The sequence below is a fragment of the Trichosurus vulpecula genome, chromosome 4 (genome assembly GCF_011100635.1).
Source record: "Trichosurus vulpecula isolate mTriVul1 chromosome 4, mTriVul1.pri, whole genome shotgun sequence".
Classification (NCBI taxonomy): domain Eukaryota; kingdom Metazoa; phylum Chordata; class Mammalia; order Diprotodontia; family Phalangeridae; genus Trichosurus; species Trichosurus vulpecula.
The window spans coordinates 275506158-275521682 of NC_050576.1; the positions used below are offsets into that span (position 1 = coordinate 275506158).

The window sequence follows — 15525 nt, forward strand, 5'->3', positions numbered from 1 at the left end:
CACAAATAACAACATACCCAAATTTTTTTATACAATTTTCCTCCATCCCCTTCCATCACTCATTCATAGACTTTAGCCAGAGGCTAAAGGGAGATAATACCACCCTCTTTGGGGAGTTTTGTAAACTTTAAAGTGCCATATAAATGTGAGTTATTATCACCACCACCACCACCACCACCACCATCATCATCATCCTTAAATGACTTTGTTGCCATTGTATGGGTCAGGGCCAAAAGTTGACCAAAATGCTATGATTGTCAGTCACTGAATGTAGACATTTGCAAATCAAAAGCCCTGAACTTGATGTGCACCCAGCAGGAACCTGCAAGTCTAATAACTGGCCTCTTTGCTGTTCTCTGAACTTGGCATTCCATCTCCAATTCTTCCCTGCTCTTATACAGGCTGTCTTCTCTGCCTGAAAGGCATTCTCTCCTCACCTCCACTTCTGAGAATCTGTAGCTTCTGTCAAAGTTTAATTTCTACCACATCACCTACTTTAGTCTTTCTTGACTTCCCTAGTAGTTAGCATTACTCCCTTCTCAAAAAAAATGTTTTTGTTCTTTAAAGTTTCTCAGATCTGGATCCATTTACACGTGTATTTCCCAGGCTAAGGTAAAGAGCTGTTCATCTCCTGTAAAGATAATAGGCACTTAATAAGTAGGTATTAAAGTGAGGAGAAAGTGAGAGTTTCAAAGTTGCTAATAATGGAGTCTACAGTATAAATGTCTTTTAAAATATACTTCATTTTGCTATGCTTTTCCTTATTATATTCAGTAAGAATTTAAAAGTCAAACTGACTTTCCTTACTAGGCGACATCTCTAATTGGGAAATTTGTTCAACTAACATCCTTGACCATACAGGTGCAGTTACTTGTACCAGATCATTGCCACAGGTTCAAGTAGACTTCAGCACCACGCATCCTGATCTACAGCTCTACAGAGCAGAGAGATGCTATAGCTGTGATTAGAGCCAAACAAAAGAATCTTTCAAGTTGGGCAACATGGACAATCTTAATTCTCTCTTTTTCTCTCTCCACAGAGGTTTTTTGTCAATGATAGGTTCTATAGACCAGGTGGCCCAGTTTTCTTAGAGCTTGGAGGAGAACAATCTGCTGTCGATTCATGGACAAGTAGCTCTTCCTTGTTAAGATATGCTAAAAGAATGGGAGCCATGTATATTTTGCTAGAGCACAGATATTACGGTAAAAGCCATCCAACCGAGTAAGTTACCATTACCATTGCTACTACTATCACTGCTTCTCTACCTTCCTCTTCTCAAATTCTTTTCTTCCTTTTACCTTCTTAAATAATTATGACAGATAAACAGACACTGAAATGTAAGCTACTTTGATACTTGACAATTGAAATTCATGAAAAAGAAGAATGAAGAGATTATTAAGTACCTACTAAATGCCAGCACTGTGCTAAGTACCTGGGATACAAAAAGAAAAACTACTTTTGAGGGCACTCTGAGGCAGACTGAGGACAGTCCCTGCCCTCAAGGAGCTTACAATCTAATGGGTTAAGACAAAGGGCTGCTGTGGGGGGGGGCAGTGGGCAGATAGGAGAGTACCTATTTAGGGGGTCAAAACAAAGCAGAGCAGCTGATGGGAAGTGAAGGGTGTACTAATTCTGAGCACACTATTAAGGAAAACTTAGGAAGTTTTTTGCTCTGCCCTCCAGTTCTCCACCACAGGGACAGAGGCAACCCAGGATACTAATGAGGTACATTCTGGTACCTTTCACTAGCTCTATCTTCCCTTCATAAATATTTTGGATTGTATTTGATCCTAGAAATATGGTGCTCTGGGAGTAATTTCAAGATTAGGCCTCTATTTGAGGAAGTGGGGTACTTTTAAAGCCACCACAACTAGAGCTAGCATTTATATAGCACTTTAAGGTGGGCAGCATGGTAATTCATTTGATCCTCCCAGGAGCCCTGTGCAAGAAAGTGCTGCCAGCACTTGTTACCAGTTTCTTCCTGTCCCACCCTCCACAGTCCAGCTCAACTGGTCTATGTCCCGTTCTTCAACCATGACATTCCCCCTCTGTCCCCCTCCCTGCCTGTCTGTATCTGCTGCCTTTGCAGAGCCATGCCCTGAATGTAGCCCCTCCTCACCTCCACCTCTTGGAATCTCTCCTTTCCTCCAAAAATCAGCTTAAGTTCCTACATAAGGCCTTTTGTGATCCATGATCCTGAAAGTGGGAGAATCCACCCCCTCCCCACCAAAAAACAACTACCTAATATTTTCCATGTATATATTTTGAATTTAATTGTGTGTGCCATAGTATAATTGTACACAGGACACAATTACATAGACATATTCACAATTATCATCGATGTTGTGTTTATTGCCTTGCTAATACAAGTTCCCACATACTCTCCATTCCCAGACAGTGGGAGCTCCTGAAGATCCAGGAGAAACCAAAAGGTTTTGTCCATATGCCAGGTGCCTGACATGTAGCATGTGAGAAATGCAGTTTTGGGTATCACTGGACTTCCTACGCAGGGCCAAAGTCCTGAGGAAGAACCCTGTGATAATCCCTGAGGAAGACTCCCAGAGGAAGACCAAGTGGTAGCCCCCCTTTATCTGTGGGGATCATAGGGCTTCCCAGGGTCAGACCCTAAGGAAGACCCAAGTGATGGCCCCTTAGAATGGCAGTAAGATCACAAGGCTCCTGAGACATCCCAAGTGATGGCCCCTTAAGAAGGCTGTGAAGACCACAGGGTTCCCCAGGGAAATCGCAAGTGGTAGCCCTCTTAACACCACAGTAGGGATCACAGGACTCTCCAAGGCAGGGTCAGGAAGTTAGACAGAGACATGCTTCTGCAGCTCATCGCTTTCCTGGTAGCATAACACTTGGAAGATCCATATGATTTGCCCATTCTCACCCAAAGAACTCAGGACCAGAGTGGGCAGAGGAAGGCATTTATTACACTCCTCGAGATAGCGGGTGTAGTGCTCACTGGGAACACTCACAATGATATAGCTGCAGGAGTTGGGGTAACCATCACCTCCACTCCTGTTTGAGTTATGTTTAGTTTATGTTCTTTACTTTTTACACAGTTTTCCTAGGTTATACACTTTATATAGGTAGGATAATAAGGATACAGAAGCAGAAGTGAAGTTAATTAGATCTTCCTTGTCTGAGTTAGGATTAATCTACATTCTTTATTTCTCCTACCTTCCCTCTTTAACATATGCAAATTATGCAAATCAGTAGGCCTGGACCCTTGACCAAGATCGGACCCTTGAATTGACATGATAAGCTTGAAATGGTTCAACCAGTTTGGCCTTTCTAGCTTCCCTGACACCAGAATGGCCATTGTCTTGACAAATAAGTGTTAACTCAGCTATATGGATAGCTTCTGTGGGAGCAAAACCAGATACCATACTATATTTTCTAACATAGCAGAAACTTAATAGTGGCTTGTAGATCAATACTGAGTGATTGATGTGACTGCTGCCTTCTCAGATTCCTCTTTATTCTCCTTTTGAATAATTTCTGCAGTTGTTTCAGTAATACTTCATTTTCCAAATAGAATGTTGCTGAAATAAGGTACTTCCTGCTGTCAGTTTCTTGTGTTTATGCATCATTTCCCATCAGAATTTTTCTCTGCAATTTCGAATGATCATTTCAAGGTTTTACAGGAATGACAACTGAAACTTGCCACAATGGAAAAAAAAATTGGCATCCAATTGAGCTAATATCAAGCACGATTCTAGTCTACTTTGTTTTCACAGTATCTCCTGTTTGTGCTTCAATTTGCAGGGATATTTCTACACACAACCTTCGCTTCCTCAGCAGCAGGCAAGCCTTGAAAGATGCTTTATACTTCCGGAAATTTCTTACACATAAACTAAGACTGTTTAGAAACAAATGGGTTGTTTTTGGTGGTTCTTATGCAGGCTCCCTGGCTGCCTGGTTGAGGGAGAAACATCCTAGGATGTTTCATTCAGCAGTAGCCTACAGTGCACCTATCTATGCAAAGGCTAATTTTTCTGGTGAGTTCATAGAAAATAGTTAATAAACTTGTTACCACCTGTATGTAGGTGGTAGAGTCCCGTGACAGGGGACTGAAATTGTTTGTGAGGTTCCTCTGGGAGCTAAAGACCTAAATTTTAGACCAATGTAGACAGTCATCTGAATCTGTTGGGTGGATTTATATTGGGTTAAAAATGGTAGTAAAATCTAGGTTGTTAATTTTTAGCATGAGAAAAAAAAATCATGATTTCTGTTCCTTCGTTGGAAATGGGAATATCTCCCTAAGAATTTTATTTTTGGTAGGTAATTTTTTTTTAAATCCCAGAGTCACATTGCAATTATCCTTCCTACAATTACTACTGGTATTATTTTGAAACAAGTTATTTATAATGTAAACTTTGAAAAATATGTCTGTAGCTAAAGACCCAATGCTCTCAAAATAATCGTGTTTTTTCTGGTTCTTTAAAGTTTCCCGCATCTGCATTTAAATTGGTTCTCCCCTAATTTCCTGGTAGTCCTTTTTTGGTTTTGTTTTTGATTCTTTAATTTCTCTATTTTAAAAAAAAGAGACACAAAAAGGATAATGTTTGCGTGGCTTAATGTAATTAGTCGACTTTTTATGTCTTCTAGAATACCTGGAAGTCGTCCAAAATGCCTTGTTTAGACACGGTCATTCTGAGTGTGTAGACGCCGTCAGGAACGCTTCACAGGTTCTGATGCATATGCTTAAACATAAGAAATACCACTCTGCCATTTCAAATGATTTTAGGTAAGTGACTTGGTTTAGGAAATGGACTTCAGTACTAAAGAAACAGCTGAAGGCTGGGGAACTCTATGAACTTTGCTGCTAGATCACTCGCTCACTTAGTGAATTGTTGCAGTCAAGGTCAGCTGTGTACATAGAATAGGTGACTATTCCTGTGAGGTTCTTGGATAAAACTCACCCGCTCAAAATCACTTGTCTCCTTCACCGGCCTGTGCTCACCCTTCAAATTATCGTCTTTTGAGTCTTTCCTTTAGATTAAACCGCCGTTTGCAGAAACTTACGTTCCTTGGAAAAAGGACACCACATTAGAGCTGTTTAGCATTGTTGAGTCGGATTGACTTATTAGATATTTATTTTTAAAATATTTATTGATATTTTTTCATCCCATCTTCGTTCTATCCTTTGTGACTGCCTCTTACTTTGGTTAAGAATACTCCCCCAAGCTGCAGCTGTGAAAGGCGTCGATTTTGGATCTTATCCAATATTCTTTTCTATGGTGTGATCTTTAATATTCGGGTCACATATCTAACTGTGGACTTTAAGGCACCAAACCAATAACATAACGGTAGGATAACACCAGCTCCCAAACAGTTGCCTTGTCTCTCTAACTGGTACTCCCAGTGGTCTCTTTAACAAGTGAGTCAAGGGATGGCCCCTTTAATAAAAAAAAAAATCAAACTGGAAGGGTTAGACCCTCAGGGTTGCTGGCCAAAAGAGAAACAGTCACTATTTACATTCACTCTGAGACAGCAGGGCCCAAAAAATAACCATTAAGTGGTGCTTGGGCAGGGGCCCATATCCATTAGATCCAGAGTGAATGCAATTGACTTTGATTTGAGTGAGCGAGGGCTGTGCAAAGTGACCAGCATCACTTTTTCCTTCAGAGGCATCTGGGTCCAGTGGCCGGATGTGGATTAAGATGACTGGAGATGGCTCAGGATGTATTATAAGTGCTAGGTATTAATAAAGGGCCATGGAAAGACAGACTAAAAATTAATTGAAAACTAAATAATCTAATTATAAAGAATAAGTGAGTCAAACAAGAAATCATAGAATCGACCAATAACTTCATCTAAGAGAATGAAAATGATGAGACAGCATGTCAAAACTTAGAGGATGCAGCGAAAGTGGTTCTTAGGGGAACTTTTATATCTCTGAATGGTTACAGGAATAAAATAGAGAAAGAAGAGATCAATGAATTGGGCATGCAACTAAAAAAGCTAGAAAAAGAACAAATTAAAAATCCCCAATTAAATACCAAATTAAAAATTCTGAAAACAAAAGGAGAGATTAATAAAATTGACATTATGAAAACTATTGAACTAATAAATAAAACTGAGAGCTGGTTTTATGAAAAAAAAATAAAAGAAATAAACCTTTGGTTAATTTGATTTAAAAAAAAAAGAAAACCAAATTACCAGCATAGAAAATGAAAAGGATGAATTCACCACCAATGAAGAAGAAATCAAAACAATAATTAGGAGATATTTTGTCCAACTACATGCCCATAAATTTGACAATCAGTGAAATAGATGAATTTCAGAATATCAACTGCCCTGATTAATAGAAGAGAAAATAAAATACCTTAATAGCTCCATGTCAGAAAAAGAAATTGAACAAACCATCGATGAACTCACTAAGAAAAAATCTCCAGAGCCATATGGATTTACAAGTGAATTCTATTAAACATTTAAAGAACAATTAATTCCAATACTCTATAAATTATTTGGGAAAATATGGGAAAAAAGACTCCTACCAAATTCTTTTTATGATATAAATACGGTGCTGATGCCTAAACCAGGAAGAGCCAAAACAGAGAAAGAAAATTAGAGACCAATTTCCCTAATGAATATAGATGCAAAAATTTTAAATAAAATATTAGCAAAGCTATTACAGCAACTTATCTCGAAAATAAGACACTATGACCAGGTAGGATTTATACCACGAATGCAGGGCTGGTTAGGAACACTATCAGCATAATTCTCCATATCAACAACAAAACTAACAGAAATCATATGATGATCTCAATAGCTTTTACAAACTGAGGCCCAGAGAAGCTAAGTGACCTTCTTATGCAATAAGCATCAAAGGGGGATTTTGAATTCAGGTCCCCTTGTCCCTGAATCAATGCTCTTACCATTACACCATGTTCCCGAAACCACTCCTTTCTTCCCCCCTCATTGTCTGGGGCCCAACTTCATGTAGGTAGCAAAGATTCAGAACTAGGATTTAAACCTAGGTCTTCTGACTCCAAATCCACTGCCACTCTATGACGTTACCCTCTCACCTGCCTACCCCTTAGTATTCCTTGCTTCCTTTTCATGTGCCAGCTCCTCTAGGAAGCCTTTCTTAATTCCCCCAGATGTTACTGATCTCTTTCCATGCTCTATCCCTTAATAAAATATAAGGTCCCTGCGAGCGGGGAGCTTTTCCATCTTTGTCCTCCTCTCTGCCCCCCTCAACCCCCCCGACCTACCGCAGTGCTTTCTATGTAGCAGGTACTTGATAAATGCTTATTGGTTTGTTTTGGGTTGCTGGAAGAGGAAGAGGGAGCCTCCAATCCTGGCTCACTTGGGAATGCACAGACTGCATCTGCTTTGTCCCTTGGCTCCCCAATGAGTTTCTGAGAATGTTAGTAGATTGACCACTAGGGGGTGACATCTCCTTGAATCTCAAATCCTGGGTGACTGGAGGATAACTCAGTTCACAGTTTTCAAGTTTTCTGTCTCAGTCCTCTGAGAGGACACCAGTGTTACCAATATCAGCCAATGGTTTAATCAGTGTAAGGCTGTCAGACTCCTGGGTCACCTTCACCCTATCCTACAGGATCTGTTGTGCTTCTCCCTATACTGCAGTTTCTAGGAAGGAGTTAGGATTGGGTTTGGAGTCAGAGAACCTGGATTTGAATCCTGTCTCTAGCACCGTACCCACTTTTATGGTCTTGGACAAATCATGAAACTTCTGCTCTTTAGTGTGGTTTTTTTTCTTATCTGTAAGACAAGGAGGTTAGGTTAAGTGACTTCTAAGATCTCTTCCAACTCTGAACCTGCAATCCTATGAATCCTCCTCTTTGGTCACAAGCAGGAACAAGTGGGAAAAATATGATTGGATAAGTCACTCAATCTCCAGGGCTGAAAAGGCAAGTCCAATGAATGTTCTGCCTATGGGAATTCCTGGCAGCAGCAAATGATTCCTAGGAAGAGACTACCATGCAAGCTGCCTTAAAATTGCGGAGGCCATTAGGATCATAGGATTTAGCATTAGAGGCCAGACTCCTGAGTTTACTTAGGAGGAAATGAGGGCTTGAGAGGCTCATGTCTTTCCTAAGATGACACAGGCTGGTGGTAGTAGAGCCAGAATTCAAACCTAAGTCCTCCCTGAATCTGCCTTTTCCTTCTAGTTCATGCTGCTCCTCCTTTTCACCAAAGTCGGTACTGTTGGTCAGGCATTTTTCAGTCGTATCTGACTCTCTGTAAGTCCACTTGAGGTTTTCTTGGCAAAAATACTGGAGTGGTTTGCCACTTCCTTCTCCAGCTCAGTGGACAGATGGGGAAACTGAGGAAAACAGAGGTAAATGACTTGCTCAAGTTCTTAAAGCTAGTGGCTGAGGACAGATTTGAACTTAGGAAGAGGAGTCTTCCCGACTCCAGGCCTGGTACTCTCTCCACTGCACCACCTAGCTGCCCCAGAGTTTGTACACTACAGCACAGAATCACACCCTGTTAGAAGAAGCATAGATAACAACCACCAAAACTAACCTTCATATACTGTTTTGTAAACCACTGTAGATCCCTATCTCAGTTCAGCATCACAAGGTCCCTGTGTGATGATCCCCAATTTGTGGATGAAACAAATGAAGCTAAGAGAATTTCAGTGACTGCCCAGGGTCACACTGTTAAGAAGTGTCTGAAGGAAGGATGTGAACACAAGTCTTCTTGACTCCAAGTGCAGTGTTGTAGATGAGGAAAGTGAAGTCCTAAGACACTGTCTGTGGTCACACAGTCTTAACCCAAGTTTCCTGAATCCTAACACTGCCAGGCCTTGCTCTCCACATGCCATGTTTGAAAGGCGCTTTTGATTTGTTACCCCCACCCCCCAGGAGTGGTGAGCCATCCATATTCTTTCTCCTGGTTCTCTATGTCACCAGTGGCTGGATATCTGTGTCCGCACTCCTCATCTGTAAAACACCTAGAGCACCTACCTCATACAAAGGATGGTTCTGAACTGCCAAGGAAAAAAGTCTATAAGGTTGTCTGCAAACTTTAAAGTGATACAGGGTCACATACATTGTCTAGTAAAAATTACTAATCGTTGGCATCTAAGTAGCACTTTAAGGTGTGGAACAGTGTTTAAAGGGCCAGCCTTGGAGTCATGATTTAAGTTTAGGTTATATCTCTGACACACATTGACTCTGTGACCCTGGGCAAGTGACCTGACCCCTAAGTGCCCAGGCAGCTCTCTGAGAGTATAAGGTACATGCTGATGCCAACCTGCTGCATCAGTGGAAGGAATGTCCACACTGGGAATTCCCTGTTCCAAGGAAATTACAAGTCTGGACAAAGAAACAAACAAAAAAAGATGATTGCACATCAACTGGATATTTTTCAGGAAATTACTTAAAACAGGCATTAATCAGAAAACTGTTTTATTTCAAATAATCCAACTATTTACTTTATGTCATTTGCTTTGGAAAGGTGCAAATAAGTGAAATTCTGAGATCGGAATCACTTAGAGTGAAGTGAAAATAGTAATCAATAGTACCTGTCAAATTTTCAGCCAGCCAATTCATTTCTTTAAAGAAATTATGTACTTGGTCTTCATGGGATATGAAATTCTGCCATTTCCTTCATACAGAATTCCCACTTTTGATGGAGGAACTTAAATGGTTTTTTCACTCAAGTCTGGCTCTTTATGACCCCATTTGTGGTTTCCTTCGCAAAGATACTAAATTGGTTTGCCATTTCCTTCTTTACAGACCAGGAGACTGAGGCATACAGGATTAAGTGACAAGCCAAGGGTCACACAGCTAGTAAGTTTCTCAGGCCATTTTTGAACATAGCTTAGTGACTCCTGGCCTGCCACTCTCTCTGCTGTGCCAGCTAGGTGCCCATAATTTAAATGTTAGATAAACACAATTACGGCTGACACTGTAAACCTGCCCTATAAAAGCAGGGAAAGAATCAGGCTCCCATCCAGCCCTTTCCTTGACAGTTTGTCTGTCCGAAGAAGGGCATTATGTTGGGAGACAAATAGTGGGGCTTAGCCTCTTATAAAGTCCCAAGGTTCCTTTCCATCTACTCTGTAGCTACCTCACATGCCCTTGTTTATTTATCTGTTGTTCTCTCCAACAGCAATTGTCAGCTTCTTGAGGGCAGGGGTGGTTTTTGCCTTTCTTTGCAGTCCATTACATAGCACGGTCTCTGGCACAGAGTAAGTGCCAAATACATGTTTGTTGACTGATTGACTGATGGTTTTGGAAACATCATTTCTTTATTTTGCATGCATTTGCTTTGTATCTTGCATGTTTTTTGGACTCACTAGGTTACACGTTCAATTGTGACCTCCTTGTGGGCAAGACTTTCTTTCAAAGACTTTGCCTTTCTTCATATCCCCAGCACTTAGCACAGTAGGCTCCTAGTATGTGTTTATTTACTGACTGACTGATATATTCATGCACACATTGAAATAAAATAGAAAGTAAAACTTCAGTTCAGTGCTATGACAATAAATTCAAAAAGACTGCAAGAACAAAGCTGTGAACTGATCCAACCATTTTGGAGAGCAAGTTGGAATTATGCCCCAAAGTTATTAAACTGCTTATACCCTTGACCCAGCAATACCACTACTAGGTCTATTTCCAAAGATTATTAGGGAAAAAGGAAAAGAACCTATGTGTTCTAAAATACTTATAGCAGCTCTCTTTGTGGTGGCAGAGAACAAGAAATTGCAGAGATGCCCATCAGTTGGGAATGGCTGAACAAGTTGTGGTATTCATGGAATGTTACTGTGCTATAGGAAATCATGAGCTCAGTGATCTTAGAAAAACATGGAAAGACTTGCATGGAATAATGAAGAGCAAAATGAGCAGAACCAAGAGAGAAGTTAAAAGAACTATTAAAGAACCACAAAACTTTAATGGAAGGTTGAGAATTGACTTCAGTGCAATTTTAGGAATCTTAAAACAGGAAGCAAATGAGAATCCAAAGTTCTTTGGGAATCTTGAAAGTGAGGAAGACTGGAGTGGTAAATAAGGTTGCTGACAATGTCAGAGACCCAAAGAGAAATAGTGATGAGTAATGAAAGTATGTGAGGCATTCTGAGAAATGGTCACCATTTTTAACATGGCTGCAATATTATGTGTATAAATGTCTGTTAAAAAGTAATCAGTTCAGAAAAATCATTGTCAAACTTTTATTTCTTAGGTCTCATAAAATTTGACAAGCTCCATGCCAAGATGGCTAATTCAATTTCTTTTTCTCATTCTTAAATGTTAGTGACCATTCATAAGTATGAAATAACACGGTCAAAATATTTAAGATTTAGGAATACGTTGTACATTGAGATTTTATCATTGATCTATAGTCATAAAGGACTTTAATCGAGGACTGCAATCATATTACATAAGGGGAGCCAGAGGCCCAGAGAGATCAACTGACTTTCCCAAGGTCACACAGGTACCAGTCAATATAGCTAGGATCCAAACAGTGATTTATACTATGCCTCACTTTGAATATCTTTCTCTGGGCCTCAGTTTTCTGATTTGAGAAATGGGTGCTTTGGACTCTTTAAAGTCCCTTCTATCTAGGCTTGACCATCTATGATTCTAATGTAAAATTAATGACATGAAAGTAACATTTTTACAATAATGTAAACATTTTGAAGTTATTTAGGAGTAATTTTCCATCCACTCTCATCCATAATAGGATTGTAGTGTAACATGGTTTCCCAAAAATTAGTATTCATGTGTTTCCTTTCTTTCCCACAGATTATGTGAAAGGTTAAATATTGACTCAGAAGTGAAAATGTCCTATTTCTTGGAAACTCTTATTACCAAGATTTCTGCTATTGTTCAATACAATAAAAAGAGGCCTTGGGATCAGGTAAGTGAGAAGAGAATGCAATACCAAACAGGTAAATAATCAAGTGTTACAAATAGAAAAAGAGAATGGAGTCAAAGCTGTGCAAATACACAGGACTCGGGGTGTCTCCTTTTAAAAGTAAACTAATAAATATGTTTCAGTCCTGAAAACCACTATTACAATGGAACTGGTCCAGACTCAGGGATGAGGGCATGTCTGCTAACAAATTATCTTCTATATCCTCCAATCAAATCTTATTTCTTTTTCTCATCCATCGAGAGGGAGGGAGGGATGGAGGGGGGGCAGGGGAGAGAGAGAGAGAGAGAGAGAGAGAGAGAGAGAGGGAGAGGGAGGGACAGAGAGGTGGAGGGAGGGAGGGAGAGGGAGGGAGGGAGGGAGAGAAAGGAAGGGAGGGAGGGAGAGAGAGGAGAAGAGACAGAGAGACAGGGAGAGAGAAATTATTGCCAAATATGGCACACAGGGTTCATAGTTTATCAAAGACTAATTTCTCTCTCTGGGACACATCTTCAGAAGCTCCCTAAAATGGTTTGAATGCTTTAGAAGGGTTGTTTTGAAATTAAGACTTGACCTGAATTTAAATATACTCTAGATCTTTTCCCTTTCCTAAAAAATTCACTACCAGTGATTTCTCTTCCTAAGCAGCTTCTATAAGAGCAATTATATATAGTTAATGGAAAATAATTCAATTTCAGTCTTCTGAGAGCTAATTGTAATTGGAAGGAAACTTTTAAACTTTTAAAATATCTCTGGGATTTAAGCACTTTTTAATGACTATTTGAATAAAAAGAATCTACCACATGTATCAGACTGGACCACTTTGCCACAGACCATGCAAAGGTTTTGAAATGAAAAAAAAAATTAAAGAAGAAATTTTCATTTAAAAACTTTGGTACAAAATAGCAGCCCCTTGGAGAGAATGGGAAAATCAGATTTTCTGAGAAATTATAAGGCAGGCTGAATAACCATAAAGGCTCATGTGTTTTATCAGATGAGTAGGACCCACAGGCAGCTCTTCTATTACACATGCTCCCTTAGGGTCAGGGTAGCAAACTACCTAGGAAAATGGGACAGATCAAGGCTGTTTGGTATTGAAGGTCAGAGACTTGAACTTTGATGTGACCCCAGTAGGCAAGCTGTAGATGTAGAGTGGCATGTCAGGAACATTCATCCCAAGTTGTCCCATTGGCAAGCAGCCTAGGCTTTCTTCCTTGCCCCAGGCTGTTATGTCCCAGAGATAAGGTGGAGGGGGGAAGGGAGGGAAACTGTGGTTGAAGAAAAATATCTTTCACTCTATTAAAAAATCTTGCTAGAAGAGGCAGCTAGGTGGTGTAGTGGATAGAACACTGACTCTTAAGTCAGAAGGCCCTGAGTTCAAATCTTATCTCAGACATTTGACACTAGCTGTGTGACCCTGGGGAAATCACTTAACCCCCACTGCCACAAAAAACAAAATAAAAAAAGTCTTGCTCGAGTCCCAAACTCAACTGTAAAATAAGACAAAGTTTCCTCTAGAAACAGAGCATTTTAGTGTCAAATATGTAAGAAACAGCCATGTTTCCTGCTAAAATAGCTTATGTTTATGACATAAAGGTCCTGAACCATTTTTGAGTCATAGACCATGTCAGGTGAAACCAAGGGACTCCTTTTCAGAATAAGATTTGTAAATGCACCAAAGAGAATATATATGGATTACAAATGAAACCAATTATTTTGAAAAATGTTACGTGTGTGTGTGCGTATGTGTGTGTGTGTGTGTGTGTGTGTGTCTGTCTGTCTGTCTTCCAAGTCCCTTGTTCCTCAATGAAAAGTCCTAGGTTCTTTTTAAAGCCATTTGGATTAGATTTGCTAGATAACATGCAAATTCAACCTTGGCAGCCTTAGCTGTCCTCCTTCTATTTTCCTCCATGGTTTAGAATTCCAAATCTCCTTCTCAGACACCATCTTCTCAACACTCAGTCCATTGTTCTCTTCTCTATCCTTTGCCTTCAATGGACAAGAGCAGTGAGTAAAACACAAACTGTGCTCCTATTGTTGTGCCCAAAAAAAGCGAGCGAGACCCAGATATAAATTTAGATGTGGATTTATTGAAGCGACTGTTTGGAGTAATTGCTCAAATCGAACAGCCCTGAGTAAAGGAAGAGAAAGAATATTTAAAGGGAAAGAACACAATTAGATTTCCGGGGAGATGGGGACACAAACAGTGGGACAAGCTGAGGCAGGATTATTTCCGTGGAGAAGGGAACACAAACAGTGGGGTCCGTGGAGATGGGAGTACAAACAGTGGGGTCTGTGGAGATGGGAATGAAAACAGAGGGTGAGCTGGGGCAAGATGGAGAACTGAAAGGGGGGGTAGGGCATAACACTATAATATTCATTTTCTTGCCCAAGATTTCATAATCTGAGAGTCTTGGAGTCTCTTTCTCTAATCCTTCTGGATTCTCTTTGATCTTTATGGAACCAGCTCCTCCTTCAACCTTCAATCATCTTTCACAAAAACCTTTATAAAGAAGAATCTGGACCTGGAGAATATTCTCCTTCAAATTTTTCTCAGTTTCTTCCAAATTTCTCCTTCCCCAATTCAAACCCCAGCCTTTTTCACAAGTCCAAACCTCTAGTAACCACCTACACACCTTCCTTCCCCTTGATTAACCCAAGCCCTTCCCTCTTCTCCCAATATGTGACTGTCAATCCTCCATAGAAGTTGAAAGTATAGTTCTGAATAAAGAGATGCTCCCTAAATGATTGCCTGGGGACGTTCTCTAACAAACACCCAATTCACTGCTAAAATGCCAAGTAAGTCCCACTCTATTACTCAAGCAGATGGACTTTTCTTATCTCAGATCCACACAGCATTCCAGCCTCATGTATACTAAATATGAGTTGAATTACTGAATTGAAAGAGGCGAGTTGATATAATTTTAGTTTTCCACAGAGAAAAAGCTGCTCCAAACATTGGCATCAAGGCCAAGTGACAAGAATTTGAGAACTGCCTTCATCTACTCGTTAAACTGACTTCATGTATTGATTTCTCATAGGTTTTACTTGTTGCTCTTCTGCTTTAATCTTTGCCTTGTAGAATCTCTGGCTTCCTTTAAAACTCTGATTAAGGGTCAATGCCTGTAACAGGCCTTTCTCAGGGTCAACAAGCTGTGATTAATGTATTTCCTGTATGAGGACATCTTCCATCTACTTTCTATCTGCTGATTTATCTACATATCCTTTCTCTAATTCGAATATAAGCTCCTTGAGGTTAGGAATTGTTTTTGCATTTTCTTTTGATGACCAGAGCTTGGCACAGTGGCTGATACACAATAACTGCGTAATAAATATTTGTTGGTTGATGGATTGATTTGAAAGAGGGGTAGGAATTTCAGGCAATAAAAAAAATATTTAAACCTGCTATTTAGCTTACAATTCAGTCACTCCTTTTCTGGTACTTTTTTTAGGACCCAAATTATAATTTTGAAGACGAGGTGACAGAATCTGATGTCAGTATTAATTATTTCTGCCAAGTAATGACTGATAAGTCACTTGGAACACCATATGAGAGATATGCACGGTTTTTTGTTAAGACTCTTGAAAGCCCTCAACACTGCTTGGATGCAAATTATGAAGGATTCATAGCAAGTGTGAGTCGTCCTGAATGGGATGGAGAAGCTGCAGAAGGAAGTA

The 15525-nt window shown here is 40.0% G+C and overlaps 1 protein-coding gene across 1 annotated transcript in view; it reads left to right on the top strand.

Moving 5' to 3' along the window:
* Positions 1–15525, top strand: part of LOC118847109 (putative serine protease K12H4.7) — a 30949-nt gene that overhangs the window by 4877 nt on the left and 10547 nt on the right. Inside the window, exons 2-6 of the mRNA XM_036755708.1 lie at positions 1040–1221; positions 3775–4007; positions 4618–4756; positions 11739–11853; positions 15300–15522. Of these exons, the coding sequence (XP_036611603.1) occupies positions 1040–1221; positions 3775–4007; positions 4618–4756; positions 11739–11853; positions 15300–15522 (892 nt within the window). The remainder of the gene's footprint in view (positions 1–1039; positions 1222–3774; positions 4008–4617; positions 4757–11738; positions 11854–15299; positions 15523–15525) is intronic.